The sequence below is a fragment of the Apium graveolens genome, chromosome 4 (assembly GCF_009905375.1).
Source record: "Apium graveolens cultivar Ventura chromosome 4, ASM990537v1, whole genome shotgun sequence".
NCBI lineage: Eukaryota > Viridiplantae > Streptophyta > Magnoliopsida > Apiales > Apiaceae > Apium > Apium graveolens.
The window spans coordinates 161,650,178-161,674,936 of NC_133650.1; the positions used below are offsets into that span (position 1 = coordinate 161,650,178).

The window sequence follows — 24,759 nt, forward strand, 5'->3', positions numbered from 1 at the left end:
GTTTAGTGTTTGCAGCCTCAACGGATAAGACCACCTTGGCTATCCGTTGATGGTGCAGCTTTACTTAGAAATAAGTCTAGTGTTGTAGCACATTTCAGTCTCTGTATTTAAGATATAATTCTTAGAAGTTGAGAGAAAATATAAGTCATGTTGACTACTAGAAGATATGCAAATAGGAAGGCCAATTGTAAATATTTCATGCCTTGTAATTTTGTATAAATGAAGTGGTATCAACGGATGTCTTAAAGACCTTCAACGGATGAGAAACAAAGCTTCAACGGATGTCTCTAAAGCTTCAACGGATAGAGCTTCAACTGCTAACACATCAACAGATAAAGCCATCAACGGATGAAGGCTTCAACGGATGTTCTGTTAAATAGCAGTTGATAAGTGGTAGTTGTAACAGCAGACAGAGGCACATGGGTTGACAGAGATAACTGAAATGTGGAAGCCTAATTTCAGGAACATCAGAAAAAGCAGCCGTTCTACTCTAGTACAAAGAGGCAATAGTCAACAAAGTACTTGAGTGATATGGAGAAGAAACAAGTGGAGAACTTATTTTATTATTGTATTTTTATCTTTGTCTTCACTTGTACACTTGGTGATATATAAACCAAGTAGCAGCTAGTAATTAGATAAAAAAATTTCCAGTGCTGTTTAGAAAAATCTTGAGAGAAAAATTATCTAGTTTGTACTAGGATGCAGCTGTGATCAACATCTTGAATCACAGATTTTCTGAAATACCATCTCTGGTGGAACAACAATCCACCAGAAAAGTTTTTAAGGTCTGTTGTGTTCTTTACATTAGTGCTTGAATATATATCTGTCTGTATTAGCTTAAAGCAATTCACACACTTGTTTATCTTGAACACAAAGCCTTTAAAATTGCTCAAAACTTGAAAAAGTTTTGAGATTTACATTCAACCCCCCTTCTGTAAATCTCATTGTTAGTCCACTGGGAATAACAAGCACGAAATTATTGTTAGAAGATGGTTCAATTTGCATATTTGAAAATGGTTTCAATATAAATGTGCGGAAAAAGGTTATGATTTCAAATAAAAAAAATATTGGACTAATATATTCAACACTTAATAGCAATATAAAACTACCGAGTTATGTATTTTGTTGATTTTAATTTTAAGCAACAGTTAACCGATAAAACAGGCTCTATCTATTTTGTCAAAAAACTTCATAAATTTTATCAATTCCTTTATCGGGTTAGTGGCCAGACACTCACTCATTTTGATGATTATCAAAGAAAAAAAATTATTATTTTCAAAAGAAACTATTGAATTATTTTTGGATGACAAGTCTTGGGCATATCAAAACAGGAATCTGAAGTAAATGTTAGGGATTTTGATACTAAGTAAATGTTAGGGAGATGTAAAACAAGATGTGCGATAAAAAATGTTGGGAAATAGGTGGATCATCAAAATTAAAATATTTTTATGGCTGTATATGACATAATCCCGTGTTTAAAGAAATTTTTGTACAAAAGACATGTCGTAAATGACACTATATGTTCGATATGCAGCATTTATGGAGAGTTGCAAAGGTAGCAGATGATGAGAAAGGGTTGGGTTTATAAAGCAATGCAAAAAGATGTGGTGGCTATTACTTCTTCTAGAAGTGTCACTTCAAATGAGCTTACAACTACATAGGGAAATTATGGAGTTACAAAAGGAGGAGTTGCAGCTCCGTTTAGCAAAGGAGGAGCAAGAAAGGCAGAAAGAAGAGCGAGAAAGACAGATTTATGAAGCATCCATCATGGCAATGGGCACTAGTAAGATGCTACTGGATAAGTTATATATTATGATGCTCTCAAAGTTAGGATGTTGAGAAATGCGTAATATTTTTGTTTATGTATTTGACTTCAATGTGCTACTATTGTATACGTTAATTTGCTTATTTTATTAATCAATGTTCTTTATCATTTTAAAGTAAATTACATAGACAATTTTAAAAAGAAAGTAGCTAACAATCACGAAATAAAATTACATACAAATCTGAAAGAAAATTGTACGAACAATCACAAAAGGAAATCACGTAAGAACAATTAATTAACTCATACCACCATCATGAATCTGCCAAAGATGCTCTACAAGACCATTTTGCAATTGAACATGAGCTTGTTTATCTCGAACCTGCTGGTGCATTTGTAAAAATTCTGCAAGGGTACTTTGATGACGCGGCATCCGGGTAACAGCCGGTTCACTATTTGTATCAAAATTTTCTTTCTTCGTATTTATTCCTCTTTCATCTTCAATGATCATGTTATGTAATATTATGCAGGCTGCCATAATATATTTTATTGTGCTCACATCCCAAAATTGTGATGATCCACGAATCATTGCAAATCGAAATTGCAAAACTCCAAATGTCCTCTTAACGTCTTTTCTACCAGATTTTTGTACATTTGCAAAGTATTTCTTTTTGTTACCCAAAGGTTTTGAAATTGTTTTGACAAAGATTGGCCAAGAAGGATATATACCATCAGCAAGATAATATCTCATGTTATATTAATGTCCATTGACAGTATACCTAACTTCAGGTCCATGACCTTCCGCCAAATCTTCAGATAGATGAGATCGATCTAGTACATTAATATCATTTAATGATCCTGGTAATTCAAAAAAAGACTGTCAAATATGCACGTCTTTTGAAGTTATTGATTATAATATAATAGTTGGTTCATGAACATCACCTGTATGCATACATTGCCAAGCAGTTGGACAATTCATTCACTTTCAGTGTATACAGTCAATATTATCTGATATTTCGGGAAAGCCACTTTGTTCAGTATATGCTAACAACCTAGCCACATCTTCATCATTTGGTCGTCTTAAATATTCGGCTAAAAAAAAATTCAACTATTGCTTTAACAAATCATTTTAAATTATCTATTACTGTGCTCTCACCAATTCGAACGTAATCATCCACAACGTCGGTTGTCGTTCCGTATGCAAGCATCTTAAGTGCAGTTGTGACTTTTTGGAGTGATGACAGTACACAAACTCCCATAACATCAGTTCTTTAAGTAAAATAATTATCGTGAGCTGTAATTGCTTCTTCAATGCGTAAAAATATTGATCTACGCATCTGAATTCTTCGACATAACCGTGCTACTGTATATGTAGGTGTAATATACGAGATATAATGTGTAATTATTTTTGTCAATAAATAAATATTATGTGATTAGTATATGAATTTTTGGGGAATTATGTGTTAATTGGTATATGTGTTTGGTGTTTATATGTGATAGAGTTTGTGAATTTTAATTTTTATATGTCTAAAATAAAATATAGATTATTTTAATTTGTTGCTAGTAATTTATACGGTCTTATATAATTTAATAAATAAATCATATATATAATTAATTATTTTTCAAACTAAATATTCAGTATTTTGAATAATCGGGAACCGTTCAACTTCAACGATTTTACGTTTTTACTACCCGAAAGTCTCAGAAAAACTACTTTCTTGCCTAATTTGATTATTTTGATAATTTTCCATGTTTTGACTTTTTCGATCCGGAGTACGGTTTTACCTATACGATTCTCTGGTGAAATTTTACGATACTCTTTTCGTTTCGGTAAACCGATAGAACCCGTCTTTTCGAGAAATAAAATATTTTAATTAAACTATTATATTATCTTCTCGTAATTCGTGTAACGAAAGCGTTGAGATTAAGACTGTATTGTAAAAATCACGTTTTGATAATTATCATAAAACCGGTACCGAATTGGATTATTTTATTAATACTTAACGATTAAGTATTCTATTTTTATATCCGATATGAACCAACGTGGTACTAATATTCCATAAATATAAATAGCCAATAAAGTATCTTATTTTGTACAGATAAACACAATTAATCAGTAAAGTTATATAATTATCTGGAGAAAATAGTAAAATTCATAGTTTTCTTCGTAATAAAAACAAGAATCGAAGACGTTAGCGAACTCGAATTTTGGCGTGTGAGTAACCAAAACGAAGGTCTTGAAGTATAAAATCAAGTTCCATAACCTATACACCTGCAGAATCAATCGGTAAATTGCTATATATTTATTTATTTTCTAATTAAATTGGATTAAATTATGAATTTTTTATTTTGATATTGTTTGTGTGATTTGATGCTTGCATGTTATAGATAATTGAATCCTAATCATCTTGGTATGTCATAATAGTGATTTGGAGTACGATAATATGTTCAATTGAGTTTCATTCTCTGAAATTAAAATTAGGCTTGATATTTGATTTGAATGTTCTTAATTGAATTTGGGGGTTTTTGATCTAGAGGTTATTAGTAAAATTGACCGATACCATTATAAAGATCTTGTAAAAAGGAATCGATTGGTGTTGGTTTGATGAACAAACAGTACCAGAATCGGGCTGACATAAAAAAAGAAAAACTCGTCGGCCTGCGAGTTTTCTTTGAGTTATTCCGGCCAACTTAGGGGTTATTTGTTGGATTTGATTGCACGAATAGGGTCCTGGTGAATTGTAGATAATATCTGGAGCTTGTGGTGGCCTCAGGGTACCAGAGTTGAGAACTCCGGCGAACCCCTACTTTTTTCGGCGAAGAAACTGTAAAATTACAGTTTAGTACCTATAGTTTTGAAAACGAAACAGTTTGGTCCCTGTGGTTTCCAGAGTTTACAAATTTAGGATTCCTATTTTAAAATCTTTTAAAAATTGTATTTTCTATTTATTTTAATTTCAGAAAATTGTTTTTAATATTTAAAAATTCAAAAAATATTTATTTTAATTCCAAAAATCATTTTTAATTTAAAAATAAATTTGAATTATTTAATTAATTAATTTTAGTTAATAATTAATTATTTAATTGGTCAATTAATTTAAATATTATTTGATTAATTAATTCAATTAGTTGTTAATTAATTTTAATTGATTATTTAATTAGATTTAATTATTTTCTTTTGATTTACAAATTATAAAAAATAGTTTTGAACTTTAAAATATTTTTTAAAATTATGTTGAAGGCTCAATAATTATTATTAAATGATTTTAAATTTGAATTCGGGTATTCGAACCTTGTTTTTTAATTATAAAATGATTCTTTTGCCCGTTTTAATTTTTAAAAACATTTAAAAATTCATATTCATATTAAATACCAGAAAAATTATTTTTAATCCCAAACTTTCTTTGAAAAAATTATTTTTATCGAATACCTTATGTGCTACGTGTTATGTGTGATCTTATTGAAGTACAATATGCCTATGTGTTCATTGTTTAACGATTTTTGTCATAACTTTCAATCTGTATGTCGGATTTGGGTGAAACGAATGGTAGATATAAGTTTGTAACGTCTATATGACGATTAGAATAAGATGAGAATGAGTATTGATAGATACTTGTGATGTCTAGCAGAGGAAGCGAGGCGTAGAATATGAAAGCAAGTGGTCAGTGAATAGAATCGGTAGACAAGTGCCAGTAAAGTGGAAGTCAATCGAGATAAGACAAATATTCATGAGCCTTCTTGTGATATGTCGTTAAGTATTCCGAATTGTTCATTTTTTATATTGCAGGTGCTTTGAATTGCTTAACCCTAAACCATGGTCATATCATTTGTTACTTGATCTGTAAGCCTTATTCGTTGTGAACCATTGATTGTTGGATTCTCAGATACTGAACCACATACATACGATACTACTCCACAAATACATACAGTATAAACTTTTTAAATTAATACTCGTTAAATTAATAAACTCTCTAAAATAATAAATTTGTCTGGTCCCGACTGGGGCCAATGTAAAAAGTTGAAAAACTCGATAAAATAATAAGATAATAATTTTTCGGGAAATCCCTTTATAGTTTTCAGTCCCAAGAAAATCATAAATTAATAATTCATAGGAACTAAAAAATATATTACACCTTATTGAAATATGATTCAATAGTTATATATTTTATTTTAAAGTTCAAGTCTATTTGGAGCTCATCTCTAACTTTTCTTATTGCATCCAATAACTCAGGTGTTGTATTTTTGTATTGTATCATAAAGTTGTGAAGAGTATTCGACGCCATAAGAGCTTCCTTTCTCGTAACAGGCTACAAAGACACTGTATCATCTTCGCCGTCATCATTTGTATTGTCCTCGATGATAGTACCCACAATATCTTCTAAACTCTGAACCTCAGAACATGCTTCATTTTCACCTGGGTAGTTCATTAGATTGTTGATATCCACATTGATTGAGAAAAAGAATACCCGATAATATTGCATGCATTTTACGTTGAATACCCGATAATTACGTTGAATCACAAGGTTCGTTAATTCTAAGAGTTATGTACATTATAATAGGTTAAAAACTCTTTAAATTAATAATTATTAATTTATCGATAAATTAATAACTCTCTAAATTAATAAATTTCTCCGGTCCCGAGATTATTAATTTATAGAGTTTTTACTGTATACACTATATACCAGTCACATAAATGGATTTGATTAACGTACAAACACTCATACTTTCTGAAAATACCTTGTAACTTCGTAAAACCAATCCTCACTACACCATATATTGGATTATGCAACCCCGAGAAACCGTCACTAAAGGCCAAAAAACCGTTGCTACGGGCCAAAAAAACGTTATTGCAACAGTTTTTTGAGGTTGCAATTTTAGCCGTTGAGAAAGCACTTTTTTGCAACCCCGTCACACGCTATTGCAACCCCTGCTTATCTGTTATGGAAATATTCTATTGCAACCTCTGCTTATCTGTTATAGAAATCGATTGGAATCGAACTTTAGGATCTAGGGTTTCAAGGAATAAGCTCAAATCAAAGGGCTTTTAACATATGATACATACAAAATCATCTACAACATAAAACAAACGCCAATCGATCCAAAAATCATCAATTAATTTAGAATCGAAGCGATTAAAGAACTAGGGTTTGTGATTTTTCCAATCTAGGACTAGAAAAGATGATTTGAGGATTAAAATAGATGAAATCGTGGCCAAGGAACACAAATATGGCTACGTTTTTTATCGAGGTTGAATGGCTTGGCCGACAATGGCAAATATAGAGAGAGAGGCGGAGGGAGAAGTGAAAGACAGATACAAAGAGGGAAGGAGCGAGATAGAGAAAGAGATATATGACCTAGTTTTGTTCAAATCTCGGTCCAAGTTTTATTCAAAATAAACACCCGGCCCCACTTTTTTTTGTTCAACTTTAAATTATTAAATTTTTTTCTCTTTTAATAAATATTATTTTTAACACTTAATTATAAAAAAACTAAATAAATTCAACAATATATGTTATAAATCACTCCACTAATGACTTGTTGAGTTATAAAACTTTCAATTGATCAATATATTATAAATCACTCCACTAATATTAAACTTTAAAAATGAAATAAAATATATATTTCAATTATTAACTCATTTATATGTAAATAATTATTAATTAGTTAAATTAAAATAAAATCATCTTTGATTTATATATATGTTGGTAACACATTGTAACTATACTGCAATATAAAAAAGGAGGGGGTGCGATAGACATTTGTTTAAAAGAATACTATTACACTTTTCTTTGCAACCCCGTCATGAAGGGTTGCAGCATGCAATCTATGGCGTAGTGCCTTGTATAACCATTAAATAATTTTTGATACATATATATATATATGTTATATATATGTCATTTTGGTAACACATTGTAACTATACTGCAACATCAAAAAGGAGGGGTTGCGATAGACATTTGTTTAAAAGGCTACTATTACACTTTTCTTTGCAACCCCGCCGTGAAGGGTTGCAACATGCAATCTATGGCGTAGTGCCTTGTATAACCATTAAACCCTTGTTCTTCTATTACCTGATTCTTTTGCAGGCTCGAAGCCATTCTTCACACCTTGTTATACATTTATGGTACTCATGAATTACATATGATTTGTGACAAATGTCTTATCCATGTTGTTTATGATTTTGTTGTATTGAATTACATTGTTTATCATATTGTTATTATAGAATCGGATGGTTTTATAAAATGTGGACCAAATTCCTGGTCAACCCAGATTGGTGGTCATATTAGGCCAATATGTGCCTTGGATACAGTATATAGAGCAGAGTTGTGTACCTTGCTCGGGGTTAGTGCGTGACTGATCAGCAACCTAACCTTAATTTTTAAAATTAAAAGTAAATATCCAATTTTAATCATTGCTTAACAAGAATTTTATCATTTTAAATTATTTCATTTGATCATTGTTTAATCTCAGTATTGTCGTTGTGACTTGCTGGACTAGTTAGCTCACTCTTACGGATATGTTTATGTTCTTTTCCAGGTAAAAATGAAGTTGTTGGTAGCGAGGATCCCCATAACAGTGTGCGAGCTAGGATTCCAGGTTGAGATGGGATGATCTAGCAGAAGCTTTATGCTTTAGTTTTGAGTTTTGAAAGTTTGTAAGAGTGTTTTATTATCTAGTTGTAAGTTAAACCAGTTGGAATATGATACGTTGTAATGAAATTAAAGTTGTGGCTTGTGTTCATAAACATGTTTATATATTGTGTGTGTGTTGTGAACCCCAAATGTCTGACCCGGGTTTGGAGGGTGTCAAAGTAGGTGTATCACATAAATAATCAAGATATAGACCTTTTTCTCTACTATGATCAATTACACGATGATTCATTGTAGAAACACCATGACGAGGACTAGAATCAGCTCCTTGTTGTTGATGATGATGAAGGTAAGTATCACTCATTTTGATTCTTGCTTCATGCTCTTCTTCTTCCGCCTGCATGATTTTAATAATCATTTTTGCGGTGTTGATTATAATTTTTAATACACGTGAGAATGAAACCTAGCCTAACATGTGTTTATGTATTTGGTATTTTCAATAATAATAATAATATACTTATATATATATAATTTTATGTTATGTTAACGTTAATTTATCCTATAAAAAATTGTAAAAAAAATTCATTGTTAACTAAATTTATTAATTACCTATATAGTTATTGTAATATACATTTTATGTAGAAAAATACCAACATAATATTATGATAAAAACTTTAGTAAAATATTTTGGAAAATATTACCTTTTATTGTAATATACATTTTATATTAGGAAATTTATTCACAATCCTTTTCATTAAAAGATAGTAGTTGAAATTTGAAAATAACAACAAAAGCTGTTTTTTTAAATATAGTTAATCATTATAGCTAATACCACCAAAACAATATCTCTTATATGTTTAGAAAATTTTAAATAATATATATTTTATATTTACTAAGAGATATAACTACTCCCCTTCAAAATGCTTGAAAGTAAAATTAATTAGAGTATCTCTAACCACATTGAATCCTTAGCTAAAAATCATTAATACATACTATAAATATAACCAACTTCTTGATGTTAGCTATATTTGTTGAACCACTAGAGACCTGTAACAAATTTGTAAAAAAAAAATGTAATCACTTATTACCATATTGAAGTAATATATTCTATTTATAACAACTTAAAATTTTAATAACATACTATTTTTAAAATATAGCTAAAGTACAATGTGTTACAGGTTCAACGAATTTTACATATTGTCCTACAAGTTCAATTTAACCAACCAATTATAATTAATACAGCCGGAGATGCTCTTACGGGTTAAATTTGAATTTGCATACTAGGTATACCGATCCGAAACCCGATCGGAAATCCGAAACTCTATCCGAATCTGAAAAAAAACCCAAATTATTATATATATTAATTATATTTATATATATATAATATTAGAATTTTATATATTACACATTATAATATTATATTATATATATAATATAATATACATTATACATATTATTATATAATTTTTAGAACATATATTTTTATATTTATGTTAAAAATTAACTAATCATAAAGTTTAATGAAATATAATTATTCAATCATTTAAATGGGTGATAAGGTTAACAAAACATCTTTTAGTAATAAATCTAAAAAACTGGGTATCAATTTAGTTGATTTTTTAAATATTAGTTATACATATAATAATGGTGGAGTGGTTGAATATGACACGTTAAAACTCCTTCTCCGCAAGTCGCGTTTTCCATCCCAAGCACTTGCAATATCAATAATTATACAATTTTTCAGATTTCGGGTTCGAGTTTCGGGTTCGGGTATGAATATCCAATTCAAAAAAAATTCGGGTTTCGTGTATACTCGAATTTGATCCGAAATCCGATAAATCGGGTTCATGTATTCATTTTCGGGTATTTTTCGGGTTCGGGTCGAGTTCGGATATAAATTAAATTTTCGGGTTTGAATACGGATTCTGCAATAACCGACCCGATCCGACCCGATTCCAATCCCTAAATATAGTTAGAGTTAGTTAGCCTCGACATATTTTCTAACGAAAATATAAAAACATTTAAAAAAACACAAGAGAGCCAAACGTGGTAAAATTCAGAACACGAAAGATAAATGGCGGGAAGCGAAAGCGTGTCGCAGACACTTCTCACCATTTCTAGGGTTTGTTCCTAACAAAACAACAGTTCACTTCAATTCAAGTCAATACACACAAATTGATAGATATACACACAAAAACAGATGCCGACATACAAAATTAGGGGTTTAGATGTTGATTTCCCTTTCCAAGCCTACGATTGCCAGCTTATTTACATGGAAAAAGTCATCGAATCGCTTCAAAATGTATGTATATGTGTATATATGCTCCCTATCTTCGTTTCGATGTTTTCGATTAATTTAATCATTCTGTTACTGTAAATAAATGTATCAGTTTCGTAATTTATGTCAATTAACTTGTTTCGGTAGTCAATTGAGCTGTTTCGTGAATATATACCGTAGTTTCGGAGGGATGTCACGGATTGGGACTGGATTAGCGGTTTCGATTTTATTTTGCGGTGTTTGATTTACATTTTGATTACTGTGTCAATTTAGGAGCGTGATTGAGCTTGAAAAGTCAGTAAATAGGAAGTATAGATCAGTTTCGTGATTTATGACTTGTTTTGGTAGTAAATTAAGCTGTTTCATGAATATGTACCGTAGTTTCGAAGGAATGGCACGATTGGGACTGGATTAGGGGTTTCGGTTTTTTTTTGCGGTGTTTGATGTACATTTTCATTACCGTGTCAATTAGGAGCGTGATTGAGCTTGAAAAGTCAGTAAAGAGGAAGTATAGATTAGTTTCGTGATTTATGTTCCGGTAGCTAATGAACTTGTTTCGGTAGCCAATTAAGCTGTTTCGTAAATATATACCGTAGTTTCGAAGGAATGGCACGGATTGGGAGCCTGAAATCGTAATTTACATTTTGGTAATTAGTTAACTTGTTGAGGTAGTCAATTAAGTTGTTTCATAAAATTATTCCGTAGCTTTGAGTAATGGAATTCCTTGGATTTGGATTGGATTAGCGAATTCGATATATTATTTTGCAGTGTTTGATGTACATTTTGATTACTCTGTAAGTTTAGTAGCGCGATTGAGGTTGAATAGTTAACACGAGTGGGAGTATATGTGGCACACGCATTGTGTGTTTATAATTTGTTTTTAGGAAAATGCTAATTTTGTGGCTTTTGATGTACATTTTTATTTATATGTAAATTTAATTGTGCGATTGAGCTCGAATAGTTAATAGAGAAGGACTATATGTGACACATATCTGACATCGCGTGTTTATAATTTGTTATTAGGCAGACATATGCTAGTTTTGTGATGCTCGAGGTGATTGGAATTAGGGATTTAATTAGGAACTAAAACGTTGTAAGTCTGTTATATAAAACATGTTGATGCTCTCTGCATTTGTTTATTTAGTAAATAAACAATGGAAGACTATGTATAGTGGCAGGCAGAATGAGTAGGGCAGACAAGTCTTGTATGCGTATTAATACTGAGTGCGTATTTCTACACAATTTCTGTAATTAGTATGTAAAAATCATTTTGAATCTGTCTTATGTACTTAACTACATAAATCTTAATAAATACTGAATTATACTAGTCTGCTGTTGTTATCTGTAGTAATAATCGTGTTATTAAGCTTTGTTTCTTCATCATTTTTTGTTGTTTATAATATATTTATGTACAATGGCTGCACTTGCTTTTGACAATCCAGAGGTGTAATGCATTGTTGGAGAGTCCTACTGGAACTGGAAAAACCTTGTGCCTCCTTTGCGCTACATTGGCGTGGAGGAAAAGTTTAGGTGGATTTTCAACGGGTAAGAGTTCGAGGAGAAGTCAAGATATGTCATCACAGTCTGATGCCCCAAAGCTACCCACAATAATATACACCTCACGCACACACAGCCAGCTTCGGCAGGTGATCAAAGAATTAAAGAGAAGCAATTACAGGTGAGAGCTGTTGACAAATTCTTTTCAATTGATCGGCTCATTCGTTCTTATTTTAATAATTACAACTGTTCCCTAGGTTTTAGATCATAACACACTGTTTGTTCTTTTAGATACTTCTATTTTTCAAATTAAATTCTACTAGTGATAAGCAAAGTCATATTCTACATAATGGGGTTGACTTTAACATACTAGAAGTAAAAGGAGGATCACTTTGAAATTTTACGAGAATAAAACAAACAAGTATGAATGCTAATCCTTGCTGCCTCTCCCTAACTAAAACAATCTTTATATATTATTAATCGCGTTTTTAAAACTTTCATAAACATAATTTATAATGTGACCAGTCCTTATTAACAGACTGTTGCTGAATCTTCTAAGCTTGATTACATTAGTGTTCGATTTCTTGAGTTTCTCTTCTACTTTCCATCTATTATTTTTTTCTTTTTGTCTCTTCCATCATCTAGTGCCACAAAAATACCAAACCTTCCTATAAGATACATCTAAGCTCCAAGTTCCAACTACAAAAATGCAAGGAAACTTGTGAAGTAGACTATTTTACCTAATTCTCACTTCCAGATTTACATATTGTTATTTGCTGAAAAGTTCCTGTAAAATATTGATCTTCTTACTGTTATCAGTTTTGTAGGTGATTGATTTTTAGTTACTTATGTGCATTGTTCCGTGTCCATGTGCGTATATTAAACAAGATTTTTCCAACCTCTATCTTGCTTGTTTGGTTCAAAGAAAAACTATGGCAGAGACTTGGGATCAAGTTTTTTAACCACTATCTTCCTTGTTTTGGCTAGGGAAAGAAATACTACTGTAGAGACAAATAGTAATCTGTTTCCTTTATAGTTGAGATCTTCTTCTTGGGTAATTAGAAAATTAAATTATTTGGTTGTGGGCCTTACTTACATGACTTGCATTAACATCTAAATTTCTTTTACTCTTTATGAATAAATATTACGCGTAGATGTGTGTGTGTGTGTGTAGTATCGAAGTCCTAGCAGCATGTCTGTGGGTGCTTTAATATGGAGCATAGGATACTAACTTGATTACCAATTTTGTGAACGTGTTAATTTTTCTCTCTAACATTTTAAAACATAACTAATATAGATGTTTAAAGAATTTAGCAAAGGTTCTTAATAGTACAGTGCTTTGTTTACTTGCTCCTTTGCAGTATGTTGATTTGTGTTGTGGTTTTTCTTTTACTCTCGGTAATTTGTTTTTCTATCTATTCACTTCTACTACATTGTGATTTGCCAAAATTCTATGTATAATTTTGGTGAACTTGTTGGCCCCGTAGCTGTCTCAGTTTTTTGTTGAAAGGTTTGGTTTATTAAACATTTTTGTAGTATAGTGACTTGGTGTAAGTGTTCAACTTAAGTGTGTGGACTGTAACAAGGGATATTGTATAACACGTGTCATTGCTTAGTGGGAATCATTTCCTTTATTTCTTGTATAATAATGTGACATGTAATAAGTTAATTGCAGGCCAAAAATGGTCGTGCTGGGATCTCGTGAGCAGTTGTGTATTCATGAAGAAGTTAGCTCACTTCGTGGAAGAGCACAGACAAATGCTTGCCATGCACTTTGTAAAAAGCGTCAGAAACGATATTGTGCCCATTTTCCTCGCGTTGCAGGTAAATATGTTAGGTTGATGGGCAGACGATGTCTTTTACCTTAACTATGATACCAGTAAGAAATAGATTGGTAGGAGAATAGGCCTGTGTACTATACTTTATTTGCTTCTTTTACATAAAAGGAAGACATCTAGCTTACACGATTTTTGACCCTGATTTCCTCGAATTCATGACATGTAATGCTATTTATAAATAATTATCATTTCTTTGGAAATTTTAGATGATTACTAAAAGCCTGACATGTTGTGAAAGCATTTTATACAACAGATCTAGGTATTCTTTTATGTGCAATTATACTCATCTTCTTCTGCTCTGTTTTTATTAGTGGCAATCTTTGAAGCCAAGTTAAACATCTTTGTATTTAGTAATTATCACATATTATCAATGTAATAACTAAATATTAAGGATACAAACATTTTTTTAAAGAAACTTAATGTTCTTTTACTCATTGGCATTGCATAAAGCCGTGTGTGCGCGCTCGCGCTTGACATAGTAAAGTACTAAAGCATAGAGGAACTAGAAGCATATATATACTTTTGAAAAGTTTTCGTTGCATATAGTTTTTTGCTTACACATTTTGCATTGTAGAATTCATGACAAATAATCCAGATTTGGGAGAAGAGCCTATTGACATCGAGGACTTGGTCAACTATGGAAAAACCTCTGGAGCGTAAGGTTTTTCCTATTACTTTTTGTATTTATTTACTATTTTATCCATAAGATGTGCTTACGGTAGGTTTTAATCTTGTACCGATATTCAGGTGCCCGTATTACATGTCTCGCGATCTTCACAAGGTTGTTGACATATTATTTGCACCTTATAATTATCTTATTGATCCCGGAAACAGACGATCTTTAACCATCGAGTGGAACAATAGTATCCTCATATTTGATGAAGCTCACAACTTGGTAAGTAGAGATTCATGTAATTTGTAATTTCTCTCCACAATAAATCATGTAATTGGTGTTTTTCGACTATTCTACCATGTACAGTGAAGATCATATGTAGGAGTTAGGTGTGTGATATACGTGCATTTTGTTTCATGACCTGGTTTCGTTCTGATGTTTTATTTATTTAGTTCATTTGTCCTACAATACTTCAGGAAAGTTTATGTGCAGATGCTGCCTCGTTTGATTTGTCTTCAACGCTTCTGACAGCTTGCATTTCTGAAGCAAAAAATTGTGTAGACCTTTCTGTTATGAGGAGGGATAATTCAAATGACAAGTCATGCAATCCAGATAATTTTGCTATTCTCAGAGGTAAATAATATCTTTTCATACAGTAGAAAGATAATTTGTCAAGTTTACTCATCCCGCGCATTCACTAAGATTATTGTTATTACTCTTTGAAATTACCTTTTGTTCGAGTATAATTTTCACAATAACATTGAATGAGTGAGGGTTTCCACACAATGAATCTTTATTGAATGTGAATATATGATTGGTTCTTCATGATACTATATTACTAAAGAAAAAACTCATGTTCCATTAGTAAATGTAATTTTTACTCCTTATCATGGATTGCAGCACTTCTTTTGAAGCTTGAAAAGCGGATTTCTGAAATTGAAATCAATTCCAAAGAAGCGGGGTTCACAAAGCCTGGACCATATATTTATGACCTACTCGCTGATCTAAATGTCACACATAAGACTTCCTCCATGCTTGTTGATATAATTGAGGAAGCGGCTCTGCTTCTTGAGGAAGGTGCCTGTTATGTACTTTTCTTTCACTAATTTTATTCATGTTCAGTTATTAGTGTGGATTTGCTCTTTTGTTTTTTCATTTGTGCTCTAAGTTATTTTCTAAGCTTTCAATAAATTTTTAGCCCCTCTTTGCTTCAGATGCAAGTACAACTGATAAAGGAGTCCAGAACAAGACAAAGGGAGCTGTGTGTAGGCTAGAGAGTATTGGTAACATTCTCAAATTGATCTTTAAAGACGGTGGAACAGCTCATGCTAACTACTACCGTGTAAGTTTCGAAAATTGTTTAGTTAAATGCTTCGTGTCATGTTATTTGCTTGAGAATGGTTTTTCTAACGTCGTGCGTAAGCAGGTTCATGTTCAGGAAGTGCAGTCTAGTGCTTCAGAAACTTTTGGAGGTAATATCTTTTTTCCTATGGTACAAGAATGATATTCAATTTTTTTTATCATAGTATATGGCAATTTCTACTTTCTGTTGTAACAAATACCATATGCACTATTTGCGGAATGCCCTTGGAGTTAATTCATAATTCAAGCATGCTGCTGACCAGCAGTTGGTGACTTGTGGAACTGAAACCAAGAAGTCAAGAACTAAACACTGGCAAACTCAAGTATACAAATGCCATGGAGTTATTTTAATTTTAATGCAAGATTGAAGTAATAATGTCAATATCCATCACGGGGATAGTATATTTCAGATATGTGTATATCTTATCCTTGATAATTTCTAATGTGAAAGAATACCTGATTGTCATATAATCACAGTTTCATGAGCTGTCCATATCATACCCAGATAAACAAACAAGTGCGATGGGTTTCTTTTTGTAGTCCAAAGTTTTGCAGGAAATAACTCCATCCTGAAACTTAACAAGAGGATTAGATAACCACTATTTAGATGTATTTTAGATATCTCATCTGTAAAAACTTGCCAGTACTTTTGATTTACAGCAAACAAAGTCCTTATTATGTGGAGTAAATAGTTTACTTTCTTTAGATCAATGCTGAACTAATGCATCTCTTATCTAGACCTGGTATTGATAATTATATTTAAATATACACGGATTTTGTTTCATAAACACTGCAGATGATTTACATTTTAATTTTATTACTTTTATCTGATAAAGCCCCTAAAGAGATTGGTATGTGTAATTGAAACTAAAGATTTACTAACATATTCATAGTTTCTGGTGTTGCAGGCAAGCCATCTAGAACCTTAAGTTGGTGGTGCTTCAATCCGGGTATTGCGATGGAAGAGTTCTCAAAATTAGGCGTGGGATCCATCATTTTGACATCTGGCACGTTATCTCCTATGGAATCATTTGCTGAAGAACTGAAGTTGTAAGTACCTGCACACATTGATATACTTAATATTAACTTCGCGTTATAACTTATAGTTATTTACCCTTTTGTAGAGATTTTCCGATACGTTTGGAGAACCCACATGTTATATCAGACAGTCAGATTTGGGCTGGTGTTGTTCCTGCGGGTCCATCTGGTTTTTCGTTTAATTCTTCTTATCGTAATCGTGATTCTCCAGAATACAAGCTGGAACTTGGCAATGCGATTGGTAGGCAGTTTGATTAATTACAGGATCTGTAATCCTCATATATGTATATCATTAATAGTATATTTTAATCTGAACCGAGGCACCTTAAACTTAAAGTCTCTTTATATTTAGTTTTTTTACCTAGTGTAGTGTATTTGGTGGGGATGATGGTTTCACTGACTTCTGAAAATCGTTTCACAGTTAATTTTGCTCGAATTGTGCCCGATGGCCTGCTAATATTCTTTCCGTCTTACTACCTCTTGGACAAATTGATTGCGTATTGGAAGAATACTGTAAGTTACCTTACAAAACTGACGAAGCTTTGGCATGTGTTCGCATTCAGTTTCAGTGTGTAACAGATCATGCTCCATATCTTGCAGAATAATCCAAATTCTACTAACTCTACTATCTGGGAAAGAATCTGCAAACATAAGCTACCTGTTATTGAGCCTAGACAAGCTTCATTGTTTCCTACAGCAATTGATGTGAGTACCATATTGTAAATTGGAGATACAGTCTCTATTAATTTCTTACCATCTCAACATTGTTTTTACTTTAAACCTAAGCAACACTATTTTTTGTGCAGGATTATATGGCTAAATTAAAAGATTCGTCATGTTCTGGTTCAGTTTTTTTTGCGGTCTGCCGTGGTAAGGTATGTTTTTGGTAACACCGCACTTTCTTTATTTAACTGTTTATTCTTTTGACATGTATAATATATAATTTAATAGGTTAGTGAGGGTTTGGACTTTGCTGATCATGCTGGGAGAGCTGTTGTTGTCCTTGGTATGCCATTTGCAACACTAACTGATCCTAAGGTTCGTTTCCGAAATTGTCCCCTTATTTTTAAAGAATTCAGTGTATACAACAGATTTGATCTATTATGTAATAGGAATTAGGAAGAGATGCATTAAATATCATTTTCGACAAATCTTTATGATTTTGAGCTGTAGTATATTGTCAGGGGCATTGCTTAACAGTATAAGCTTTATGACTTTTGACAGGTTCGTCTAAAACGTGAATTCTTGGATGAGAAGGCATTGGCAGTGCCACTGAGGACAGGATGTAAGGTAGGACTCAGATAGTCTGATATCTTTTGAAATAATATCTGATTTTCAGCAGTTATAGGTTACTTTTGAAATTTGTATGTTTTATGAAAGTATATGTCTATTAATTACAGCTTTTGACTGGAGAAGAATGGTATAATCAACAAGCATCACGTGCTATTAATCAGGCAGTTGGTCGTGTCATTCGTCATCGCCATGATTACGGAGCAATCATTTTTTGTGATGAAAGGTCTTTAATACGAAACTCCATATATCTATTGAAATTGCAACTTCTTAAAGTTGGTTAGATTATACAACTAGTTACATTGTAGTTATATATATTGCTCTACTGAGTTTCTTAAGACATATAGGGGTCATTTTTTTGTATATCTTTCAGTTAGAGCATCATTTACTTAATGGTGCAATAAGATGTCTAGTTTTACTGGGTTTAAGGCTTCAGCGCTGAATAAGAACTGATAGTTATATTGTTTAGTGCCGGAGTTAGCTTACCATACGATGTTCTACTAAATGATTAAATTATACCTCAACTGTTTTCATATATAATCAGTGATTGTTATTTTGCTTGCTGTAAGTAATTGAATATAGACATTGTTGCTTACATTTTAACGCCTATTGGTGCTGTGTGGTTTTGTTTGCACTTATTCTGGGTGGGTACTTGATTCTAAATAACTTTAACATTTACTATTTTTTTTCATCTCATCATTTTACCATGCGCCATAAGCAGGTTCACACATTCAAATCGTCAGTCCCAAATATCAGTCTGGATACAGCCTCATATCAAGGTTTGGATTTGGATTTTATTCTATGATATGTGCAACGAAGCCTCCGCTCATGTGTGTCTTTATCTGTGCAGTGTTATTCCAAGTTTGGAGATGTAGTTTTCACATTGACTCGGTTTTTCCGAGATGGCAAAAGTCGTAAATCTACACTGTTGCAGCTGTCGCATACTGAAGATTACCTATCCATTAATGGTATTGATTCCGTTATGTATTTCTTATGAAACTCATATTTATTAAAAACATGTTTGTAGATCCTGATAATCATTATCATGGGGTTATCTTTTTGTTCTTATGTTTAGGAATAGCTAAAACTATTAAGTAATAAAATGATGGCCGACTTGCAGTAGATATATTTAAAGGCTACTGGCCAGAACTGGATAATATTAATGTTTATGCATATTGGGAGGTATGCAAAGAGTAATTTGAATCTGTCTTTATATTTTACTATATTTATATGGGGAGAGGGATATTAAGCAGGCTGGAAGATGAGGAAGACGGAACTCTTGACATGTGCTGCACGGGGTCAGGGAGCAATTTTCTACCACTGGTCTATTCCCTGATCCTTCATAGTTCTTTTTTAATTTTTGGGTTGGAAAGTTATCCAATCTTGTTAATTTTAAAATGAAGAATTCTTGTGTGTGTGGGGGTACCTTTGTGCTTATATTTCCTTGCCCATTTTGGAAGCATATCTGACCAGTACCTATCTCATTATATTTATTTTAATTTCCAATTCAAAAAATAATATTTGGAAAATCAGAAATTACTTAATAAAAAATAATATTTGGTATCTCATTATATCTTAATTATATTTATACTTTCCGCAGAGAATGTAAAAAGGCAGGATAGCATCAAGTCCGCAGAGAATATAAAAAGGCAGGATAGCATCAAGTCAATGGACAAACTTCTCAACAGTTTTCTTGCACCTATGGTAAATAAAAAATAATTGTTTTGATCACTCTTAAAATTGGACAATTTTTATGTTCGTTTCAGTTATTTTCACTTGGCTTGCACATTGTTTCTGCAGGGCTCAACATGCTCTGAGCCGTCATCTACTTTGACTGATTTGAAGATGCAAAACTTGCCTGATCAGGTCAGGGTAATACCCCCTGCTAATCGCTGCAGGGATTTTATCTCTACCATGAGATACTCGAGTAATCTTTTGCAGACTGAGAAAAAAAATTCAGTTGTTGGCAAGAGAAATTTGGATAAGAGCGAGCATATGGTAGTTGATTTGTCCGAAGATGAATTTCAAAATGATAAACGAGGGAAAGGAATATTATCTTCGTGCTCTTTAAAGAAAACCAAATTAGTAAAAACTGAGGATCTCTGTCAGCCTAATAACTTCCAGGAAAATCAGTCTGCCGTCAGTTATTCATTAAAACGCAATTTTTCGGTTAAACAAGAGAGGTCGGAGAATTCCGAGACTATGCATAATGCTCATGATGGTTTATCAATACCAGTTACTGCAAATAAAGGGAATTTGCAGATAAGTAGTCACGACAACCACGGTGCTGTTTCCAGATCTAAACCTTGTGATGACGAGGAAAAAAAGGGATCTACTTTTCTCAGCCAGGTGAATTACTTTAGTAGATCAGTAATAATGCTGACAAGATACTTACTCTACATCTACGTACTTCTAGTGTTTCTGCTTCTGGTCTCTAAAAACTTAGGATTTGTGGATACGGATCCGAAATTGGACAAGATGTGGGGATTTGGCACATAAGAAATTATGCCTACTTTTTTGTATTTACATTTGTAAATTAGGTGTCTTCTACGTATTGAAAAAACATATAAAAAATTGTTTATGTCAAATTATAGCATAAATCATAAAAAGAACATGGACATAGTAATTCATAGACATCTCTCTCCCAAAACAAGTTGTTGTGAAACCTTGTATATTATTTTGAACTAGATTGCTTGAAGTTAAAGTATCCGGCTTTCATATGAAGGATCCGAATCAAATCCAATACCCACACCCATGTCATATCCGTCAACACTGGTATGAGGGCAAAATTGAAAAGGCTGGGGAATGGATCCAGATCCAGCTCGAGCTAATCGAACATTTTTCGAGCCGAGCTTCGAGCTTCAAATATATTGGTCGGTCTAACACTCTAACTTGAGTTTAAGCTAGAGCCTGGACCTTTTAGTGGAGCTCTAGCCTGATAGTTCAATTTGCGCAGTTACATTCCTATTGCCGAGTTGAATGTTTTTTCTCTTCGCTGGGTGAAATTCATATTCATTTCAAGGTGTTATTTTGGTTATATGCACACTTGCAGATCTTTCTGAGCAATCTTTTTTCTTTTTGCCCATAAAAAGTTTACAATATGTCAATATCTAATAAACTTATTTTTTTCTATTAATATATTTGGAGAGTCAAGGTAAGTGCCCCTTTTTTGAATCTAAGAATGATCAACTGAGCCAAGTAGTCCACAAACTCTGCAGGTCAAAGAGAAGCTTACTGATACAGAATACAAAGAATTTGTGGGTTTTATGAGGGCACTGAAGTCTAAAGCAGAGAAGGCCAGCCAATGTTTGCAATCAATTGCTAAATTATTCTCTGCACCAGATAGACTTCCACTTCTTCAAAGGTATGGATGTTGGTTGTCCATCATCATCTATGCAAAAAAAATGAAATACGGTAATTTTTTGCATATATAAGGGCTTATCTGCCTTGAAAAAAATTGTTTTTTACTTCAAATTTTACTAACTTGGAAGTTGAAATAACTTTTAATATTATTTGTTTGGAAAGCTCAATTGATAATGTATAAGTTACAAGTTTTTTCCACCACCTTGTAAGTGAGTTTTAACATTTAAGTCATAGCTTAAACTGACCCAACAAGTTGATTTGAACTTAAATATTAAGTTACCGGACAGGCTCTTAATCTTGCAGTAAGTTGCCTACTGTGTGACAAGAACTCTGTGGCCATCTTTTCAAAATTTGGGCCACCTAGCCAGGTAACTCCCTGGATGTATAGGTCATAGATATGTCTCGAGTCTTTCCCATCCTAAAACTTGGATCCTGTCATTTATATACCTGCTAAATTTATTCTTACTTTTTACTCTAATAACTATTGCCTTTTTCCCAATTTGTAAAAATAACATTAGTAGGCATCATAACTGGGAGTATCCTGATAAATGGTTGGAATTTTAACTCACAAGGGTTGCTGAAATTTAAAATTTCTTAACAATTAAAATTTCATGCAGATATGTTTATATATAGCATATAGGGAATTAGTTACTTTTTCAATAGATTGTTCTGCCTTCACTGCAATAATTTTTGCAGGAAGTGGAACATTCAATTACTTGAGATGGTGCATCGCACCCAAGTTTATCATTTGTTGTTCTTGTGTGATCCTTGTTACTGTAGTTGTTTTTTCGAAATTATATTTTTATTTATGTTTACATGTACTGCAAAATATTTATTATATATGGCTATGAAGTTGATTGGGTTTATTATTTGCGACTGACCAACTTGGGAGCTGAAAAAAATCACATGAAGTTTATAATCTATTTTGTCCCTTTTACCTATTATGAATGTATTGTCTTGTTTCTACTTTTCAGTACTTGAGCGTATGAGAATGTAGCTTGATTGGTTCTAAATTTTCAAATCTAATCATAACTGCAGATTCAAGGAATATGTCCCTGCAAAATATCAACATTTGTACGAGCTGTATCTCGAGTAGATGTCGAGATTGTAAAGGAGGAACATTTCACATATGCGGTGGCAATTTTTCTCAATTTGGTTACTCTAGTGCAAGTCCCTTTGGCATGGCTTTCGCATTTAGATAAAGCTTTGCAGTTTTTCTGAGGCTTGTTGTCAAATGAAAACTAACTGCATACCCTTTGTATGATATACTTGTAACTTGTAGTTGTAGACGTTTTTAGAACCTCTATCGTAGATCTATTTGTCAAAGAATACTCAAACCACAGTTTGTAACAGCTTTTTTTCTTTTTAATTTTGGTTTTGCTGCCCAAAATTGTTTGAGGCTTTGCTGGTTTAACCTGCTTGAGCAAAAAATTGGTTTGATTAATATTTGTTGTAACTTTTACACGGATATTGAAATTGTACTTTTAAATATACGGTTTGTCTGTGGTGTGCCCATGGGCACAACAACAATCGCACCAATCAAAATGTACCAAAATTATAAATTTTAGTATTTAATTATGCAGAAAGTTTCTGTATTATTAAAACAAAGTTGGATAAACCAAACAAGCTGGTGACTCCCGTTTTTAAATACTTACTCCATCGGTTTCTTTTTAATAGTCGCTTGATTTTTCTGCATTCATTTTTAAGTGTTTTGACTGCATAGTTTAAATTTAATTTTCAAATTTTTTTTTTCTGAAAAAAAATATGTAACTTAAATTTTTATTTACAAAAAAAATTAAAAATTAAAAATTTTACTAAGCGGTCAATGTATTTTGAGATGGGGCCATAATAGTTGACTATTCTGATGTTTGACTTTTATGAAACAATAGTCTTTTGACCTAGAAATAGCACCCGTATTTAGTTACACTTCATCAATCTCTGGGGCTCTGCACTTCCCAGACTACCAGGAGTCTCTTTAACTTCTGCTTGAATTCCCTATTCCATTACTAACAGGTGCCTTCCCAATATTACGGTATTTACTGGATACGGTTGATTGATTGACTGACTGACTTTGAGTATATAATTTTGTGTGCTTATACATAAGCTATGCTATGTGAACAACCAATCAAGATAGGGACTGAAAGTCGATTTTTTGTTCCAGTTATTACTCTTGTTGATAACCTGTTTAATTATCTAGTTGAGAAGATGATCCCTGGTGCTAATCAAAGTACTGAGGATAGGATCAGCAATTTGCCGAGACACTTAATAGATGATATACTAGATTGCATGCTAATAAGAGATGCTGCAAGAACATGTATACTGTCGAAAACTTGGAAGAATATATGGGAAACCTATCCGAATATACTTCTCGTAGAGCAGTTTATGAATCAATTGACATCCTCTATGAAGAATGAAAAAGCAGCCCAAACTCGATATCTTGGAGTTGTCAATTCGATCCTCTTAGCTCATGTTGGCCCTATCTTGGAATTTTCTTTGTACATTCCGGCTGATGTGCATCTTGGTGACACTCCCTATCCCTGTTTGTGGATCAAGCAATTGCCCGAGAAAAGGGTTAAGATTTTAGAGCTTCGTAATTCAGCTTAGAATGAGGTCGAGGATTTGCCCTCTTATTTTTTTTCTTGTTCGGATTTAGCTTATTTAGTTCTCCTCAACTGGAAACTGAATCCACCCCTTCAATTTAGAGGATTTAGTAATCTTACAGCAATTTTCCTTCAGCATGTCGTTTTCACTACCGATATGTCATTTGGGACTCAAGTACAGTACTTTATATTGTATTATTGTGCTGGAATCGAACATCTGGACAGCCAACTTACAAATCACGGTAAAAATATCAAATACTTCCATATTAAAAGAAGTGCGAAGATGGAGAACTGTTATGCTCTGGATTACAACCCATGGAACAACATAAGGAAAAGCTTCAACCTACGGAGGCTTCTTGGCAATATGCCTAGCATGGAAACATTTGGAGTTGAAGCCCTCAGCCTTGCGGTAAAGTGAAAGTTTACCAAATTAGATTTCTTGGCTTCTTTCAATTCATTTAAGTCTCTCGCATTCTAACTTATTTATATATAGTTCTTGGATCCAGGCTTAACTTTACACAATCATCTC

The 24,759-nt window shown here is 32.6% G+C and overlaps 2 protein-coding genes across 4 annotated transcripts; one reads left to right on the forward strand and one right to left on the reverse strand.

Moving 5' to 3' along the window:
- Positions 1-2,060: 2,060 nt before the first annotated feature.
- LOC141719117 (uncharacterized) lies at positions 2,061-2,513 on the reverse strand. Its single transcript, XM_074521500.1, has one exon. It carries the CDS (start codon positions 2,511-2,513, stop codon positions 2,061-2,063), a length of 453 nt encoding a protein of 150 aa, XP_074377601.1.
- Positions 2,514-10,408: 7,895 nt separating this feature from the next.
- On the forward strand, positions 10,409-23,092 carry LOC141720410 (regulator of telomere elongation helicase 1 homolog). 3 transcript variants are annotated; one of them, XM_074522808.1, is made up of 23 exons: positions 10,409-10,653; positions 12,072-12,307; positions 13,802-13,950; positions 14,539-14,620; positions 14,712-14,859; positions 15,054-15,210; positions 15,478-15,654; positions 15,792-15,919; positions 16,004-16,049; positions 16,848-16,989; positions 17,064-17,218; positions 17,399-17,490; positions 17,578-17,682; positions 17,784-17,852; positions 17,929-18,015; positions 18,202-18,267; positions 18,378-18,493; positions 18,989-19,046; positions 19,118-19,235; positions 19,868-19,971; positions 20,068-20,616; positions 21,486-21,631; positions 22,669-23,092. In XM_074522808.1, exons 1-23 carry the CDS (start codon positions 10,552-10,554, stop codon positions 22,724-22,726), a joined length of 3,090 nt encoding a protein of 1,029 aa, XP_074378909.1. In that variant the 5' UTR covers positions 10,409-10,551; the 3' UTR covers positions 22,727-23,092. The 3 variants fall into 3 exon arrangements, with proteins under 3 accessions (XP_074378909.1, XP_074378911.1, XP_074378910.1); XM_074522810.1 differs by lacking the exons at positions 20,068-20,616; positions 21,486-21,631; positions 22,669-23,092 and adding an exon at positions 19,521-19,590; XM_074522809.1 differs by lacking the exons at positions 10,409-10,653; positions 12,072-12,307 and having other exon boundaries at positions 13,915-13,950; positions 14,539-14,625.
- The last annotated feature ends 1,667 nt before the right edge of the window (positions 23,093-24,759 follow it).